Here is a 19,431-nt window from a genome sequence, read left to right on the forward strand (position 1 = left end):
ACATAAAATTATTTACACCTTTTGCATTTAAATAAAATTAAATGAAAAGTGATTTGGAATATTACTGGTATGTACCCTAAATGACTGCACTAAAGCATAAACTTTGCTTAATTTCAGAAATATTTGATTTCAAAAATATAAAAAAAAAATTCTGAGGAATTGTCAGAGAATGTACATGTACATGATAGATTAATTTTGCTGGGAAATGAAAACAAAGACCAAAGGGCCAGGATTTTATTTTACAAACTAGATGTGTGTGGTAACACCACAAATGCCCCCGCAGACAGCCAAAATTTCAAATTGCAAATTGTAAATTGCACATTTGTAGCCAAGATAATGATTAGAAATTGAGAATTTTTAAAGCTTTTTCAAGTTCAAGGGGGATAACTGTCAACACCATGACCAAATTCAAACTTGACCTGCATATTCCTACGTATGTATCCATATATCAAATTTGAGTTGAATGTGTACAATTGTTGCCGAGATAATGAACGGAAATTCAATGATGACGGAATGACAGAATGATGGAACAGGGTAACACTATCCCCCCCGACCATTTTATGGCGGGGGCATAAAAATTCTGAAGATTAAGGGGTACCTATATTCTCCTACATTTCAGATGACAAGGAAAGTATTTTTATTCTGCTAAGGCAAATTTTCAAACTTCTAAAAAAAAAAAAAACAAGTTCAAGCTATAGATTTCCATAAAAGAAGTGTTGCAATTATGACTTGGCAATCCATTATTATAATTTTATTCATTTTCACACAATAGAATTTGCATCAAAATCAAAGAATGCCTTGATCCTTTTCCTTTAGTGAGAGCAGAAAAATTAAAATGAGAACCAACTAGATCGCAATGTGTAGCCCTCTTGTTGGAGCGGAATAAAAATCTAATTTTAGTTAGACTGAATTTATTTAAATTTGTTAATTTGTTGTGCGATTTATTAAAGGATAATGACTAACGCATATTATTGATCTTTGCAATCAATCAGAGTTCAGCTTATTGTATAAAAGACAAGAGACAAAATGTACATAATTAAACCACAGGTGCTTCAAGGGAATAGGAACACAACCCACCCCAACCCTCTAAAATTTTGGGCTTCCCAAGTTATTTTTTGATTTATTTTTTTAAGCATATATGTTGATTGTTAATGCACTATAAAAATTCACAATTAATGCATTAATGAGCTATGTATAAAAATATACCAATGATATAAATTATTTATTTTTTGGGGGGTGGGGGTGGGGGGGGGGGTGGGGGGATACATCAGATACCAGAGACATATATATCTCTGGATACATATACATGTATAGCTTATTGGGTCAATTGTGAATTTTTATAGTGCATTATACATCAACAAATGCTTTAAAAAATCATGAAAAATAATTCAGAGAGCCATTAATGTTTTTGGAGAAGTTGCTACCCCCCACCCACCCACCCCCTTCGCCTTTTGAAATCGTTGCAACGGGCCTGATGTGGGGGGGGGGGTCCTGTCCCCAAGCACCTGTGCATTAAACCATGAGTATCAGAACCTAATGGGGATAACTGTAGAATTGCTGGTGGTTGGCTGGGAGCAAATCCCCCCACTTTTTTTCCACAAAACAACATTAATTACGCCCAATAAAAATATTCAGCAAAAGTTCACTGTTCAACGGAATAGACCGCCACCCGAACAGCTGATTATTTCAGAAGCTGACAAAATTCGGTCCATCGCAGTTGAGATTATTGCTAGCCTACTTTCGTTTTCCTGAATATAAAGACTTTAGCATATTTATCAACAAAGTAGTTATTATCCTTTTGTTGTTTCAAACAAGGGATTTAGCATTTCTTTCTACATACTTCATTCTGGGATTGGGCATGCTGAATCTATTACAGAGGCAGAGATCTACCGTATATATATATTATATGATCATCAAACATTACACTTCCTGCCATGTGGTGTCTAGCCTCGCTTTCGTATCATAAGGGAGGAATAATTATTTCATTTTAAGGATAACTTGAAAAGAGATATCTCATTCATTTAGAGAGATATCTCTTTAACTTAGAAAGATATCTCTTTTTGAAAATCTAAAGAGATATCTCTCTAACTTAGAAAGATATCTCTTTTAACGTTGTTAAAGAGATATCTCTCTAACTTTCAGAGATATCTCTCTCGCTTTAAGAGATATCTCTCTAGCTTAAAAAGATATCTCTCTTGCAAAAAGAGATATCTCTTTTGTTTATAGAGATATATCTCTAGGTTATAAAGATATCTCTCTTAGTCAAAGAGATATCTCTCTTGGTCAAAGAGATATCTCTCTTGGTCAAAGAGATATCTCTTTTAGTTAAAGAGATATCTCTCTAAGCTAAAGAGATATCTCTCTAAGCTAAAGAGATATCTCTCTTATTGAAAGAAAAAATTATTTTACGAATAAATAGTAAAAGGGCTTGCCATAGAGGTCCCGTGTCGCAGTAGGTGCTGGTACGAAAATTGTCCCTCACGGTCAATGGCCCTGGGTGCCGAGTATAGATCTAATTTTGCAGCCCTCCACTAAGTGGTGGCGTCTCCATATAAGTGAAAAATCTCCAGAGGGACGTTAAACAACAACAACAACAAAAAAGAATGAATGAATTAACTACATTTAAACTTACTATAACATGGTGTTTTGTCGTTAGTTAAAACCCACATTGCAAGGTTAATACAAGTCACTGATCGGGATGCACTTGCTGATGTGACGCCATTTCGTAAAATTTAATGCTGTTTATATGCAGTGAGAAGCGGATAAAGTAAGCAGATATTTCAAAGTTTATTAAGTTGGATGCAATGTCTTCGTTGCGATGTTTTTCATAAATTTTCCGTACATTTCCAAATTAACTGAACCTGTCGTATAGTAGTATGCAGATACATGGGAGGGTAATGATAAGGTCTTAAGAAATCGTTCTAGTGCAATTGAATTGATTATTTCTTTATTTTGTGCAGTTGACCAACAAAATATTCAGCATGGCGCAATACAAATACAAATATGATTTTAACAATAATATAGTATAATTTAGATAGGATCGCAATACCTTTCATTTTTAAAAGATGCTATTTAATTTTAACTTATTCCTAAGTCACTCCCCTTGAAAGATAACGTGGACTATCATTTGAACAAGAATGCTTTGTTACAGGTTTGATTGATATTAGCCCAGTAGTTCTTGAGAAGAAGTCGAAAATGTGAAATGTTTACAGACGGACTTAAGACGGACCTTTTGCAGCAAGACAAAATATCCTCATAAAAGCCCACTTAAACTTTTATCTCAGATGAGGTTAAGACTAGGATAATATACTAATTGATATATGTATCTTATTTATTTATCACTGCATGTTTTATCTAAAATATCATTCATCTCCTTTTTATCATGCCGCTTATGTTTGTTATTGATTTTTTTCAGCTGAATCATTGACACAAATATTTGGTCTTACACAAGCAAAGAGCATTGATTTTAAGGAAGAATTAACTTCTTTTCCTTTGTCTAAAATTAATTCAGTAAACAAAATGATATTTCCAGTTTTCACTAATCGAATCCTCTGGACGTATTTTTTATTGCATTATACTACTCCATACCTTTATTCTTCATTATTTCTATAATTGAAATAAAAATGAATAATTATTTAGTGAAAACTGTAAGTAGTTTGCGTTGGACTTCACTTTAAAAACAGGTTCATTTGATCTTACTGAATAAGAATACGTAACATATATTTAATACCTGAATTCAAAAGCCTAAACGGGCTTTTAAATAACTACTGTACACAAACACGCATACCAGACGTAAGTAGGTTTTTTTAATTGTACTTCCTTGTTTCAAAATAATCATGTCAAACGACATGAATGAAGGACTTGTACCTGTTTATTTCCTCGGCGGATTGATATTTATAGGAAATGTATCATCTGCTTACGGTAAGAGTTATTAAATTCTCTCTCTCTATCTTTCTCTCTCTCTCTCTCTCTCTCTCTCTCTCTCTGTATGTGTGTGTGTGTGTGTGTGTGTGTAGTCTGTCCATTTGTAACATATTTCAGACATTATTTGGTCCTGTAAGAGTTTAAAACCCTGGGGCTTTACAAATATGACATCAAATATGTCTCAAAGAAAGAGTTGAACATCAATTTCGTATCAGCTTTGTTCGCTTTTGCTTTTGTCTACTCTCTGGATAACCCATGATAAAGAGACAATCTTGATCTCTGTAAGATATAATACAGAAATATGTAAAACACCCTTCGTTGTTTTAAGGATCTTACAAATTAGATCAAATTAAGAGTTAGTAAAGAAAAATTTACATATACCATAAACTATGTTAATGTTTCGAAGTCTTCGGGAAAACAAGAAATTAGAGTTACCATTCTTGAAAAAAAAGCATTTAGCGTTAATTTTCTAAGTATTTTATAAAACACTTTTCAAAATTTCAAAACCCTTTAAATAGTTTTTGTGTAGGATTATTTCTTTTTTTAACCACAATTATTTAAACATGCAGTGTTGATTTTCGCTATCTATCTATTGTCGATGGTATGCAATACGAAATCCTGTGATTATTTTAATTTAAGGCTTCGTCATTTCTAAAACTTTCACAATTAATACATGTACGTGTCACTATTTTAAAGCAACCTTTGCAATGTTTGAATAAGGGATCATCGAACCAATATCCTCGTCGGCGAACTTGAACAACAACCCCATACCTACCGAAGCCATGACTAAATTATTTTTTGATAACAGAAAAAAATTATAATAACAGTTCATTAAAAATAAATGTTTAATTTATTCTTCAATTACATCGACTGGCTTGACAGACCACATGCACCTGTGGCGTTATATCGAGATGATCGACACTTTAAAATGGACGTTTCGTAATGAAAACAGGGTGGCGGATTGCGGTATGAGAACTTTACATTATAAAGAGAATTTTATATAGCAAGAAAAACGTTCTTGAGATACCAGATTGCCAGAATGCCGATGACTGGAATTGCAATAATTCGAGAATTGACTACATATCCAACGATAAATATTGAAAAAAAAAACTGTAAACTGTTATTGCAAAAAAATGCTGGTGAAATGTTCTACCACTGGCATATATTTATCTGATAAATAAAATTAATACCCAACACTCTTCCAAAAATCTAAAAGATATTTTAGGAAGTACAAACAACGTTATATACATTTTGGAATGGATAATCTCTTGAATTCTAGACACATTTAGCTGAATACATCAAGACAATTTTCTACATTCCTTAGCATTATTTTGTTGTCTTATGTCTGGAATCTAGGGCTTCAACATATCTTATCCTCTATTCAACGATGCTTGCATGTTTTGACTGTTAACATTTTTTTCCGGGAGAAAAACATACCTAAAGATCTTCCTTTTCCATTCTTTAGAAAAATCTTTACCTTATGTTGCATTAATCCAGCCAAAAGAATACTACTATAAACAAGCTTGAATGATGTGTTCTACCATCTTTTTTACAGAGAATATTGCATTAGAGAAGCATGCCTGGCAGCTGCATCCTTATACCGGTCAGGCTTGGGGAGCAGATAAAGCGGTGGATGGACGGTATTCAGACCGGTCGGCTGGAGGAGGACAATGTGCGATAAACGCAAATTATAAAATAAATGCAGAGTGGTGGGTATATCTGGGACAGTTACTCAGTATACACCATATCACGATATACTACAGGACGGATAATGTTGTATGGGGTAAATCATTATTTTTTTTTATTTTATTTTATTTTATTTATGATTATGTTACACCATGGGGCTACAAATTAAATAGAAATTAAGAAATAAAAAATTATATGTGACTGGCCTAGATACTGCATTAAACCTATTTAGTGATTTCTTAATGAAACAAGAGATTTCCTCTGCTTGTACTTTTAGCATTATTTGGTGAAAAATTAAAATGAAAGAACGAAATATCATTCAATATCAGTACATATACAATGTACATAAATAATTATAAACACCAGGATGTATTTGTTTCTTGAATTATTGTTCTTTATTTTATGACGAAGAAAAGGTAAGATATCATTGATATAATTCTTATTTTGTTTTCATCTTAATCGCTTACATGTACGTGCATGTAATGTAGAAATAAAATCATTGAAAATTTAGCAGTCTAGTATGTAAGTATTTCAAAGTGATAGGATTAAGCAACACCAATAAAAAACGTCGATACATATAATTTATATTTATTTATAAAGAATGTTATATTTTTAAGACGAAACAAACGGTTACACATCTCGATTCCTTGGATTCTCGGTTTACATATCGAACACAACCAAAAAAGAGGAGGGAAGACTTTGTTTTAAGGACACAAATTACACCAAATCCACAATACCCGATATGATTACAATTGAATGTCTTTTTCATGGAAGATACGTGATTTACTACAATGAGAGACTGTCGGGATCTACCTACCCTAATGGATATTCCATGTTCGCCCACAATGAACTCTGTGAATTCCAAGTGTATGGTACGTATGAAGAAAAGTTTATGATAAAATATTTCATAGATAAAACATGGAGAAGATGAAGATAACGAAAATCTACAACAATACTATTCCGTGAACAGGGCATAAAACATGGACATCCCGGAAATTCCAGACGTTGTTGGTGTAAGATTTTCGTTTAATTTCCCTATTTTTGAAGATATGATTTTCTCTTTAATCCTAGGAGACTGGACCATTCCAGTAAAAGAGAAATATAATACTCTCTCTCACCAATTCCAGTGACATCAAAGACATTTATTTAATGTAAATGATTATAAATTGCCATTATAAAAAAAATGCATTCTTTAGGTAAAATGTATAATATAAAATTGCTAAAAGAAAAATGCACTTTCGTGAAGAATTTGATCAAAGTTGATCAATGTTAAAATCTAAATGACGTATTTGTAAAGTGTATTTTAAAAAGCATATACAACGGTGCGATCAAATTAATAAAATTAACATGTCAGTTGCCCACGCTTCTGCATACTTCGAAAACTAAGAAACAGTTTTTAAAAATTGTTGATCATGAACGCTTTTCCTTGTGTTTCTATCTAAAAGATGCTCGAATGAACTTAATCTCTATGAACCTTTTCTTTTTCTAAATAATATGTGAGTTCTATATTAAAATTAAACAGTACCAATAAAGAACGCAGATTAACGTCTCCAAGATAGCCATAATGATGTAACAAAGAAGGAAGTAAGGATGACATATTCAAAAGGGTTCCGCAAATGGCTTAGGCAATATTGATTAAAGTTTTAAACAAATGACACAAAACCTAACTGTGCTTTTAACATTTAAAAAGTTAAAAACAGTGATTATTGTTATAGAAACAGACACGCTATTTAAAAAAAAATAACTTTTCCGACTTAGTGTATAGGTGATCTTCTGGAAATTTTGAAGGCTTATTCCTTACGTTAAGTCTTACTAATTTCTGCAAAAATTAGAATCTGCTCGAAAAACAAAATCGATATTGCTATGAAAACAAAAGAGAGGTTTTTTGAAAAAATATCCTTTTCTTATGCCTCTAAGTTTTTTTTTTTTTTTTTTTTTTTTTTTTTTTTTTTTTTTTTTGGTCATTTCCAATTGCATAATATTAAAATGTAAGGTTTTTTAAAAAAGTTTGTGAAGATCACCAGTTGTTCACTTTAACTGCACCATTAGGTTCAGTTTAGTGTCCAATACGTTATTGCATGAAATATCAAAATTTCTCAATCGATATTCAGGATGTCCTGTCTCAGGATTTTATGGGAAAAACTGTTCGTTACCGTGTCCACAGAATTGCCAGGAGAGACATTGTAACATTGTGGATGGAACATGTCTTGGATGTATTACTGGATACAAAGGTTCACGATGTGAAGAACGTATGTATTTCAGAGAGAGAGAGAGAGAGAGAGAGAGAGGAGTGACTGGTAATGCATGTTTAGAGACCCGCTAAATGATTTTTTTGATTGACCTTAATGAAATTTGAAGAAAATACATTTTATGTTATTAAGGTAATCACTATCTAGTTTGCAGGGTATGACAGGGCATGACAGGACATTAACCACAATAAGAAACGCCGGATATTTGAATAAAAGGCAAAACTTTTATGCATAAATAACCCCACGTTTCCAGCTGTCGTTAATATCCATGGCATACCCAACAAACTAGATAGTGATTCGTTATATTTACATTTATATGTGAAATAAAAATGCTAATCTAATTAAAAACTGCTAATACATATGTAATACGCGAGGCATTCAAGGTTAATTTCCATAGTCCCCGCCTACTGACGTCAGATACAATGACAGCCATAAAATTGACATGCATATTAAGCAATTGACCTTTCATTTGTCGAAATTATCATGTTCTCCAAACGAAGTTTGGGAACATATTCTTTTTTTTTACTCAGTTTTTTTTTTATTTCTTCTCCGGTACTTTTTTGTCCACGACTTTTATGGGTTAATAGGCATGTTTTGTAGATGTGCTCGTCGAAGGTCATTGTGTGCGCACATTCATGCACGTGCAGGTGCTAGCGATATGTGAAATGAGTGATATTATTTAAAAAAAAATTAAAAACATTAACTTTCCTATGTTTTTTTTTATTAAATGGTTTGAATATAAATATATTATACATGTAGTAGTTTTCACAAGATGAGATTGTTAAATAAGCATGATCTCGCATGCATGCACGTGTGCTTTGCTCTGATTGGCTGAAACAAAGTTTTTAATATCTAACTTGTTTTTTTTTTTTTTTTTTCAACAAAAAGCTTTAAATCTGAAACATAGCCATATATTAGGGGGTTCCGCAATATGATTTATAAGAGATATCTTTAAATCACGCTCATGCACATGTGCTGCAATCTGATTGGCTTGAACATTATATGCCTCTGACTTTCTTAGTTTTCAACAAAACAGGATGGAATTCAGAATATACATAGGTATAACTAATACCTACACTATGCTGCTCTTAAAATTGAATGCAAGAACATGCATGCACGTGTGCTTGATTCTGATTTGCTAATACTAATGTAGCTGTATCTCTCATGGTTTTCAACGAAAATCTTTGAGATTACACATATTTTTGTACAAATAGAACTGCCTAATTCAAGGAAGCTTGTTGGAAATAGGGCGTAGAGGGGAGAGGGGGACCGTTTGGGGAACATCTGAAATGGTTCCCATTAAAATTAGCACTAGTTTACATTGAATTGTTATGTTCAAGAAATCAACACATTAAATTTTCAAAGAGTTATCACAGCGAAAACGTAAGAAATGTAAACATTATAAGATACTCTTAGATATGTATGGTATATAATAAAAAAAAAAAAAAAAACACGTATGGTTTTATATGATTGTGAAGCGATTAAAGTCAGTTAGGTATTAATTTAATGTCATGCATTTCTTACATTTAACGATGTTTCTTTTAAACTTAATGTATAAATGGTTTCCCTGCCATTGTTTCCGTCTTTGGTCCTGGAAGTGTTATTAAAGGGACTTGGACACAGTTCCATTGCTGTTTTGTTTACATTTTAAATTTCTATTTTTATTCAGAAACTGACCATTTTAACAAACTGAACTTAACGAAAATTCTTAAAATTCAGTGACAGTGACATTTTTCATAAAAGACAGGTCAAACTTCTGTGTTAACTTTGTAAACATGGGCATGATTTGATATATGAAATATGTGGAGATATCGAACAGTATTCGAGCTCAAATTGTCCATTAAACATTACAAAGTAGGAGCAGAGCAAACACGGGCCTCTAATACATGACGTCAGAGGTGGGATAAGGTGCCATGGAGGAGTGAGAATTCCCTGCCTACCGGTCACACCCTCCGTGTGTTCCTTGTCATGTTCGGGAAATAACGGGAAAATCCTTCAACAATTAAGTGTGCAAATATGTTATTTATAAATATGTATATGTTGTTGTTAAGGTAATACGCAACGTATATAGCATGTAGTTTACAATGTACCTTCCAACTCATAATTTTCCGAGATATTCTTCTGTTAAAATCATTGTACCATCAGATGATCTTAAGCAAAAATTCAGCATGTATTACCTGGAGTTTTGTACATATATCAAATGATAAAAATCCTTGTGTTTTTAAAATGAAAATTTAACACAAATACAGATTTAGTTTGAATTTTCTAAAAATATAATTCAGAGGAGGTCTACACATTACCAGACATCATAAAATCCCACAAAAGTCCTTCAATAATTTAACTCTTAAATTGTACAGGGAATAAGAAAACGAAATTCAAAACTATATGTTGTGTGTCTTTACATGTAAAGCTAACGTTTTTTCCTAGTTCTAGTTGTTTACTCTGCACATATCATTGAGTGCGGACTGACAATATTGGTGAGATGAGCTTCCTCACATTTTTTCTCTGAATATCCTTGATTATAGTTTTTTCTTCATTAACACACAACACTTTTCTTATACATGTATATGTATATTAAAGATAAAGTTTATTCCGTGAAATTGTAAGGATCTGTGTCAATCAAACAGGTGCCGAATATCGTAGTTTTATAAAGAAGTTTTTGAACACGCATTTATAGTTTTTCGGTGTCAAATGCTCCAGCACCTGATATGTCTTGATATTAAACTGACAATTCAGAAAACATTAGCTTCAAATCTCTACCCAAGCCCCTATGTTGAAATCAATAGCTGTTGAAGTTTTTTTCCAAAAAAAAAAAATCTATATTCAGTAGCTGGCAATGGTATTATATGTTATAATTTTCAGAATGTGATAACAATAAATATGGCCTTGGGTGTAACTTGACATGCGGTAACTGTAGCAACGGAGAACAATGTAATCATGTAAGCGGAAGTTGTCCAAACGGATGTGACGCCGGGGCCCAAGGAGATACATGTAATGAAGGTCAGTTAATGTTGTTTATACATGTCCTATTTCTTTCGTGATAATTACCTTCTTTAAGAACGTACCCTAAATTGAAAACGTTCAATGTGGAAAGATAGTCAAGTCATACACGAAGACAAAATATAATAAGATAATATTGCATTCACCATCAATGTTAAAATTCTTTTAACAAGACCTTTAGAAATATATTTCCATGTTCTTGTACTTGATTGAACATCTCTCAATGACTTGAAAGGATATCCAAAATTAAATATTTCAGGTGATGATAATACCAGGCCTTCTCTGTCATATGAAATGATCTTTCTAATATTTTTCACTCTGTTGAATTTATTTAATTTTTTTTTCTATATTTAGTTTCTGAATTTAATAATTTTAGTTTGTTTACCAACTCAATTATTTTGCATAGACGTGTATTAACTAAACGAAGTGAAACTTCTGTCCAACTGTTTGGTAACATTGACAGACCATAAATGAAAGCAGAAAAGTAGTATTCATTTAATCATTGCACTAAGAGAATGTGTTTTTTTTTTATATTATGGAAGCATATAAGAAATATTTCACAAATTATGGAACCGGAAATGCAAGGGGGGGGGGGGGTCATAGCTTTTCTTGCAAACACGGATACATGAACGCGCACAAACATTGCATATAATGGCAGCTTGTAAATCTTACTGACACCCTATGATTTTGTCCTTTTTGCCCTCATGGTTCTTACGGTGCTTCATGTAAGTTAGGGCAAGTACGTCCTAAAGGAGAGGTTCGAAGTACTGTTATTATTGACTCCTCCACCTTTGAGTGGGATTTACTAGCCAAAAAATATAAACAATAGAGAACTGTACAAGTGCACAATACTTGCTATGTATAGAAATGTAACAATATGAACGTAAACTTGGATATTTCTTGTCCAACCACAAGGAATTTTCCTAATTTTTACTCATACAAGTAATAGCGTTTAGGAAGCTGTCCTGACCAAGCAATTAATTAATATATAACATATAAAGCATAATATGAAATAAATGTTTCCATCGTAACATTTCAACACCTTACATTTTTAAGACTTTATACAAAATGTCATATTTTCCTTTTACCTTAACGTTTCTGCGACACATCATAAGAATGTATGTATGTGCATATGGATAACATTTGAAAGAAGTTAATTTGGCATGATATTGAGACTCAGATTCTTTAAATGATTTTAAATTAAAATGAAGAATGTATGTAAAATTTATGTGATTGATTTGTGATAGGAAGCTGTGACGGAATAAAGGTTACATGCATTAAATTCATTTCAAATGCATAGGAGATCAGAAATGCTGAAAGCCAGCTGAAAATATGATAGCTACTCATAATACAAATTGAAATAATTTAAAATGAATATCTGTAAGGAGACTGAATTGTAGCGTGCACTTTTATGCAAAATACGGATAATATCAATCTTAACAATTAAAAAAAAATATTTTTTTTTCAAAAACTTAATATTACAGGTCCATGTCAAATTCTCGGCACATTTCTTTTTTAATGCTCAAATTTGCCCATATTCAACAGTACAGGAAAGAAAAGTGGGGATGGGGTCGGGGGGGGGGGGGGCAGCTTCAAAATTAAAATTTACATAGTGAAACTATATCAAAAAGACTATTCTCAGAAAAAAAAAAAAGTGTCCCCCTCCCTCCTGACACTTCGCGTACAACGGGGCAGTATAAGAAGTAAGGACATATATGGACGTGCATGGTGAAATTTTACAATTTTGTATATTATGTACAGGGCAAATTGTATCAAAAAAGAAAAAGTTAACCACATTTTAACAAAAGATTATCATTACAAAGTAAAACTGCACACATTTTCACTTTTTTGATGTGCAGTCTATTGGGAACCAAATACCCTAGATATATGTCTGTAGACAAAATTTTTATCTAATGTCTTGGAATGAAAATCGTAAAAAAAACATAATTATGCTTTATCTTTAGAAAAATGTATTCGGGAATAATTTACAAGACATTGTTACGATATACAAGCAGGGTATGTTTACACATGCAACATTACTGCATTAGATCAGAAATTATATGTATGTTTGACCAGTTCTTTCTCTTAAGGAATGTTAATCTGTTCCATTTTGTTTATTTTTTAAATCAATCTTTATAAAGCATGTTTTGTGACTTCCATCTTTTATCTTTGTTCCCAGCATCAGTTATTGAATGGTGTTTTGTTACAACTAATTGACTTAATGATTAACTATGACCACTTATGGGGTAAACCCAGAAGTAAAATACATAAAAGGGAAAATTTAGCATGCAATTTTGTTGCTTTAGAGTTACTTACCCATAAATGGTACGTTACTTCTTTCTTTTTTAAATAAAAAAAAATTCTAACGTTCGAGAATCAGGTTCAAAGAACAAACTTTATTTTATTTCATGGAAGTTATCACAGCCCTTGAGTAGAACATCCAAAGAATTTACTTATGACATTTGGTGCAAAATGATTGTGTCAACGCTTTCCTTGAAGACAAATGGACTGGTCCCGTAGCATAGAAACGTAGAAAAAAAAGGTCACACGGACTGTTTGTATAGGGCATAAAATAAACCGCTGCATGAAAAGAAACTAAAGGATGTACTCACATCAATATTTCGCATCAGTTATATTATTGTTTCTTCTGCTTAGTATTGTTAGATATAAATGTAGCTGGCTAGCTTTGACCTCTTGGCTTGGAAATAAAAAAAAAAATCCTTAAACTTCCTGACGCTTGTGGCGTTAAGCAAAAATATTAAGGTTTAAAAGTCTACTTTTTTAAAGCTTTGCTGGTCAGAGACCAGAAGTGCTTATGCTATAGTTAGGTGTCCGTCGTCCGCCTATCTGTCTGTTCCTCTGCTTGTCTTTTTGTCTGTTCGTCTGTTTGTCTGTAAACAATTTTTCAAAATGCTACTTCTCCTTTGGCCCGATTTCAATATACCTATGTACACAGGTAGAGTACAATAAGATACGTAATTCTTTGTTTCGGGTTTTGATTTCGGTAAATGGTGTTGCCAAGGTTACTTAAATAGACATTTCTTTGATTTTTTTCTCAAAATGCTACTACTACTGCAGTTCTTATCTGATCTCAATAAAAATTTTCCCATAGTAGACTACACTAAGATAAATAATTCTGCATATCGGTTTTTGATTTCAATGAATGGTGTTGCCATGATTGCTAAAAGTAGAAAATATTGTGAAATTCATTTAAGAAATAAGATATCATTTTTAGAGTTTCATTGGAGTATAACATGAAGTCGGTAACGTGATCAAATCCTATAACGCCCGAAGGGCGTTATAGTAGATTTGATCACGTACCGACTTCATGCCATACTCCAATGAAACTCTTAAAAATGATATTTTATTTCTTATATTTATATTTTACTTTTCATTCGTGTTACAAAGAAATATAGTCATTATTTAGACTTTGCTATGGAAATGCAACATAACGCCACAATCGGAACTTTCCAAATGACTCGTGCTTTTTGCCTTCCAAACGCAAGAAAGTCTGATCATGTGACCAACTGCATGTCATTGAAAATTGAATTTCAATTTAATGAGTATTGTTATATAAGGAAAGGCATTGGCAAATGTAAATATTTAAATGTTACTTCTACAGTTTTAGTCTGATTCCAAATAAAAGTACACTTCAGTATAAAATACGTAACTATATATTCCAACTTCCGCCCCAACTTGTACAGGTACTGCTAGGAGATTCCATAGGTCGATAGTTCAACCCCTGGTTGGGGCTGAAGTGGATATCCTTATAAAAGTGAATTTCTTTGTGCTTTCTATATTAATATTTCTTCACTTAGGGCAGTTATGTAAGCTGAAGAATTGTTGTAAAATGTGCTATATATATTAAAATAATTCATTACAATGTGTAACCGTAAGACTAATGTCCAGATAACTCTTTCTCATTTCCATTCTCAATGACCGTGTAGTGTAGAATAGCTCTGCAAGAATTTTATTTGACTTACTTAGATGCCCGAGCGGTCTAGCGCACTGTTCCTGTACTTCTAGGAAACGAATGTGGGTATCCTTATAAAAGTGAATTTCTTTGTGCTTTTTATTATTATATTTCTTCACTTTGGGCAGTTGTTGCTAAATGTAAAGTGCGCTTTATATACATATATATACAAAGCGTTTCGTGCAGGCTTTCGTGTAAGCTGTGCAGCCCTTCGTGCAAAGCGTTTCGTGTAAACCGTGTAGCGTTTCTTGCAAACCGTGTAGCGTTTCGTGTAAACCGTTTCTCAGTAGTAGTTACACAAAAGATTTTAGTTGCTTATGTACAGAAGGACGTACGAAGGTGGGGAAAAAATGTCACATGGACGCGCAGCGTCTGAGTGGCATTGTTGCCCCGCATTCGTCCTTCTGTACTTAACCAATTGAAACCTATTGTGTAAGTCACATGTAACAGAGCCATACAAAGTATCTTGCACGTGCAAAAAGAAATTTTGGCGCTTCATTTCCCGCTTAGAAGTGAATGTGGACGGTTGATAAAGCAGAAAAATGGACGTGGACGATACCTACGAGGGTTTATTTGATTAGGGGAGCTTGTGGGACACTACAATTGACGACATTACTCTTTTGCAAGCAACTGAGCAGATAGAGAAGGATTGTTGATTGTATGTTGTTTAACGTCCCGAGAATTTTTCACTCAAATGGAGACGCCACCACTTGCCGGTGGAGAGCTGCAAATTTTGTCCAATGCTCGGCACTTACGGCCATTGAGCAGTGAGGGGTCTTTTTCGTGCCAGCACCTCCTGCGACACGGGACCTCGTTTTGTACGGTCTCATCCGAAGGACCTGTCTCCACGTCCCACAGTGGGATTCGAACCCGCGACGTAAGGATCAACTCCTTACTTCGCGACTCTAGAGCAGACGCTCTAACCACTGCGCCAGGTAGAGAAGGAGATTGACTGCGAAAATTTGCTAGAGAACATCACCTTCTCTCAGGCATCTTGTACAACTCCGGACCCGATGGCATTGAATTAGACTACGCGGTTGATTTTGATCTGCTTGCAACAAAGGAAGGAGGATCTTAGATGCCGGTTGGTCGTTATGATCATTTTTTAAATAACAGTGATTTAAAAGAGTTGTTTAATTCAACAGAGAGCAAGAACACCCGCAAGAACACAAATTGGTCGGTAACTACTTTTAACGACTGGCGCTCCGCTCGGATCGCAGCACAGTAAAGGCTGCAATAAGGGGGCGGGGCCTAATTTCTAAGGGAAATGCTTACTATGACATCACACAAAAATGAATGTTCTTCAAATTACCACAAAATGAAATTATACGCTATTTTAAACTGTTGGGTAGCTTTAAACTACATCAATACTTACTATTGCATGAATGTGTGCCCTTGGTTAAATCCCACAGAGCAATATATAAACAATTCACTGATCGCCATGCACTTGTCAATGTGACGTCATATCGTAAAAATTGACGCAGTTTGTATTGCACTGAAAGGCGGATAAGTTATATGTTATACAATGAAAAATGTGTTTTGTAATTAAATAAAATATTATTTGCAGACATAGAAGAAGCCATTAACTTGGATGCGATGTCTATTATATGATTTTATTCATATACTTCCCGTACATTCCCTAGACAAGAGAAACTGCCGTACATTTGTATGCAGATTCATTGAAGGGTAATAGAAAGGGTCGTAATAAATTGATATATTGCAAGGGCATACCCTCAATGAATTACGACAGGCTTTTACACATAAACTCAGGAAGTATGAAGATATTTGAAAAGTGCTGCGAACCTGATGAAATCTTGCAAATGAATTAATTATATCTACATTTAATGTACTTGACCAGCAAAATATTCAACATACGGTCTAACAAATGTAATTTTAGCAATTATACAGTAGAATCTATATAGGTTCGCAGCACTTTTCACAAACTACAAAGAGTGTTGAAAATAATTATAAATTAAACTTACATTTTTAACTTGGTTATGCCCTTGCAATATTGGAATTTATAGATGACTTCAATACTGCAGGTATATTTGCTAAAATCACGTGACTGCCACATTACGTAACAAATCTAAATAAGAAATATAAACGTCCTCAACATGAAGTTTTCAGCGACATTACATTTGTCCGATAATAGTAAAGGCCTAAAAAAATCGCCCATCCTTGTAAAGAATGTATTTTCTGTCTAAAAAATTCGCCGATATTTCCATTTGGCACCTTAACTATACTACGATGTTGACAATAGACAACCAGATTCTGGTTATTCTGTCGAGGAACTTAATTTTTGGCTGTCAAGACTTGTTGTTGAAAGACGACGCAAAGATGGCAAGGCGTACCCCCCCCTAAAACACTTTACATGCTGTGTACTGGACTTTTAGGACATTTGCTAGAAAATGGTGTGAATTTGAATTTTCTAGATGAAAATAATTCCCAATTTTACGAATTTCGGAAGATTCTTAGCGCGCGAATGGCAGAACTTACCGCACAAGGAGTGGGGATGTCTACTAAGCAGGCCGGCTCGGCCTACTTAGTAGACATCCCCACTCCTTGTGCAGAAAATGTTCTTTGGGAAAAGGGTCTTTTCGGCAACAGTACAGGAGAATCTATGCTAAATACTGTTGTTTACTACAATTGCAAATTTTTTTGGTCTGAGAGCTGTTGACAAACACAAAACATTATCAAAAGACCAGTTTCAGTTGGGTCAAGACCAAAAGGGCAAGTTTATAAATTTCACAGGAAGGGCAAATAAGACATACAAGGGTAAAATGATTTACTCATTTAAGCACAATACAAATTGTTAATCGGGTTGGAAAATGCATGGGGCGCAAAATGCTGAAAAAAATTTAATTCCTAAATCTATCTGTTAATTTACTTTTGACCTTTTATAAAATGTATATTAATAATTACAAATACATTATTGCGAACAAAACTATTGATAAAAATGAATTGTGAAATGTTTATAAGAAAAATTACAATTTGAATGTACAGTGTCATTTTTTTAAGGTGGGTTGTATCAAAGACATGTGAGCGCGAAATCAATAAGAATTCACTTCTTGGGCAAAAAAGTATACAATAGCTACGAGGAATACTTCAATCTAGTTGTGGTTAATTTAGAAAATAACCGATTTGACCGGCGACCATTGGCAAACGGAGAAAACAGCAAAGTCCGTTTCAGTGTATAACCAATTGGAGTCAACAAATTATCTAGAATTATGAAGAATATGTGTGATAAAGCCGGAATTCCCGGATTCTTTTCAAATCATTCTGGTAAGCGCACTTGCGCAACCGCTCTCTACCAAGCTGGGGTACCGGAACAGGAAATCATGGAACATACAGGCCACAGTCCGTAAATACAAGCGTCCAAGTGAGGAGATAAGTGATATTTCCTACGCACTGGAACCAGATGAACCGGTCAGCAAAAAGGCAAAAACCTTGGACGATATTGAAATTCCAAAGCATGGCGATTGCGAGTGAAGAAACACATTTAACAATTGTCAAGTATATTTCAACCTTTGAAAAGGGTGTTCATTGTAAGAGTGGAGATGAAGTTTTAATTGTTCATTTCATTTTATACAGTGTTTGGATAATTTCTTCCCCGGTAGAAGAGGCGGACTACAAATGTATGTGAATTCTTTGTTAATTAATTTTGAGGACAATGTACCTTTGCAATGAATATTAAAGTTAGAAATTTATGCAAATGATTTACGTCATGATTTTATTATAGCAGTTTTGCCACGCCATTGGGTATCAATGGTTATGTACAGATACCCACAGTTAAGATCAAAAGAAAATTGCCGCTGTTATGGTACAACACGCTTTGTACACGATTCTCGCACGCTTTGGCTTCGATCTGGATTTTCAATTCGGAATCTCTCGGACTTTATTCAAATCAACACGGTTTATTCAAAGATTAGTTAAGAATCACAATCATTCACATTAAGTTAAAATAAGTATTATATAAACTGATAAAATAATCAATTTTCAATTTTAATTAATTAATACTTATAGTTGTCATTGCGTATATGACCCGCCAGGTGAAATGCCTATCATCGTCTATACATGTACAAGCATTTTCCGCTAGACTCACTGAAAAAAATGTCATGTCTCTTAAAGCATTCGTTGCTTTTACAATTATAATTTGATACTGAAAAGTCATGCTATTACTGACAAATAAACTCAGATATTGATTCGAAAAAATAATAATTAAATTGCGTTTGATTTCTGCACAAGGATTGATTTTCTTTTCTTTGGTTAAATATTGATTGATTTATTTATTTTGTGATTGAGTAAATAGTAAAAAAAAAAATGTCATTCGAATAATTCAGGTTTTGTTTATAATATGCATAGGTAATATGTACACTGCATCAAACAGAAACATTGGGCAGGAAAAGGGGGTTGGGGGTTGGGTGGCGGTTAGATTACCGAGATCTTACTGTTGTATCTACAAATCTGTACATGGCTAAATATAATGGGCACTTGTTCCAGTAAAAATTTCATTAGGAAAAATTTAATCAAGAAACAAGTGCCCGTGCTAAAGAAAAAAAGGATATCCATATCTCTAGCGGGACCATATAGTTCATTAAA

General features: G+C 33.5%; 1 protein-coding gene across 1 annotated transcript in view; it reads left to right on the forward strand.

The window, feature by feature from the left end:
• The first annotated feature begins 3,848 nt into the window (after positions 1-3,848).
• LOC133201006 (multiple epidermal growth factor-like domains protein 11) overlaps positions 3,849-19,431 on the forward strand; it is a 46,376-nt gene continuing 30,793 nt past the window's right edge. Inside the window, exons 1-5 of the mRNA XM_061336808.1 lie at positions 3,849-3,921; positions 5,480-5,707; positions 6,228-6,482; positions 7,722-7,859; positions 10,722-10,859. Of these exons, the coding sequence (XP_061192792.1) occupies positions 3,849-3,921; positions 5,480-5,707; positions 6,228-6,482; positions 7,722-7,859; positions 10,722-10,859 (832 nt within the window). The remainder of the gene's footprint in view (positions 3,922-5,479; positions 5,708-6,227; positions 6,483-7,721; positions 7,860-10,721; positions 10,860-19,431) is intronic.

Source organism: Saccostrea echinata, unplaced genomic scaffold, assembly GCF_033153115.1.
Source record: "Saccostrea echinata isolate AGI-Se365-2 ecotype Australia unplaced genomic scaffold, CSIRO_AGI_Sech_v1 ptg000042l, whole genome shotgun sequence".
In the NCBI taxonomy this organism is placed as follows: Eukaryota; Metazoa; Mollusca; class Bivalvia; order Ostreida; family Ostreidae; genus Saccostrea; species Saccostrea echinata.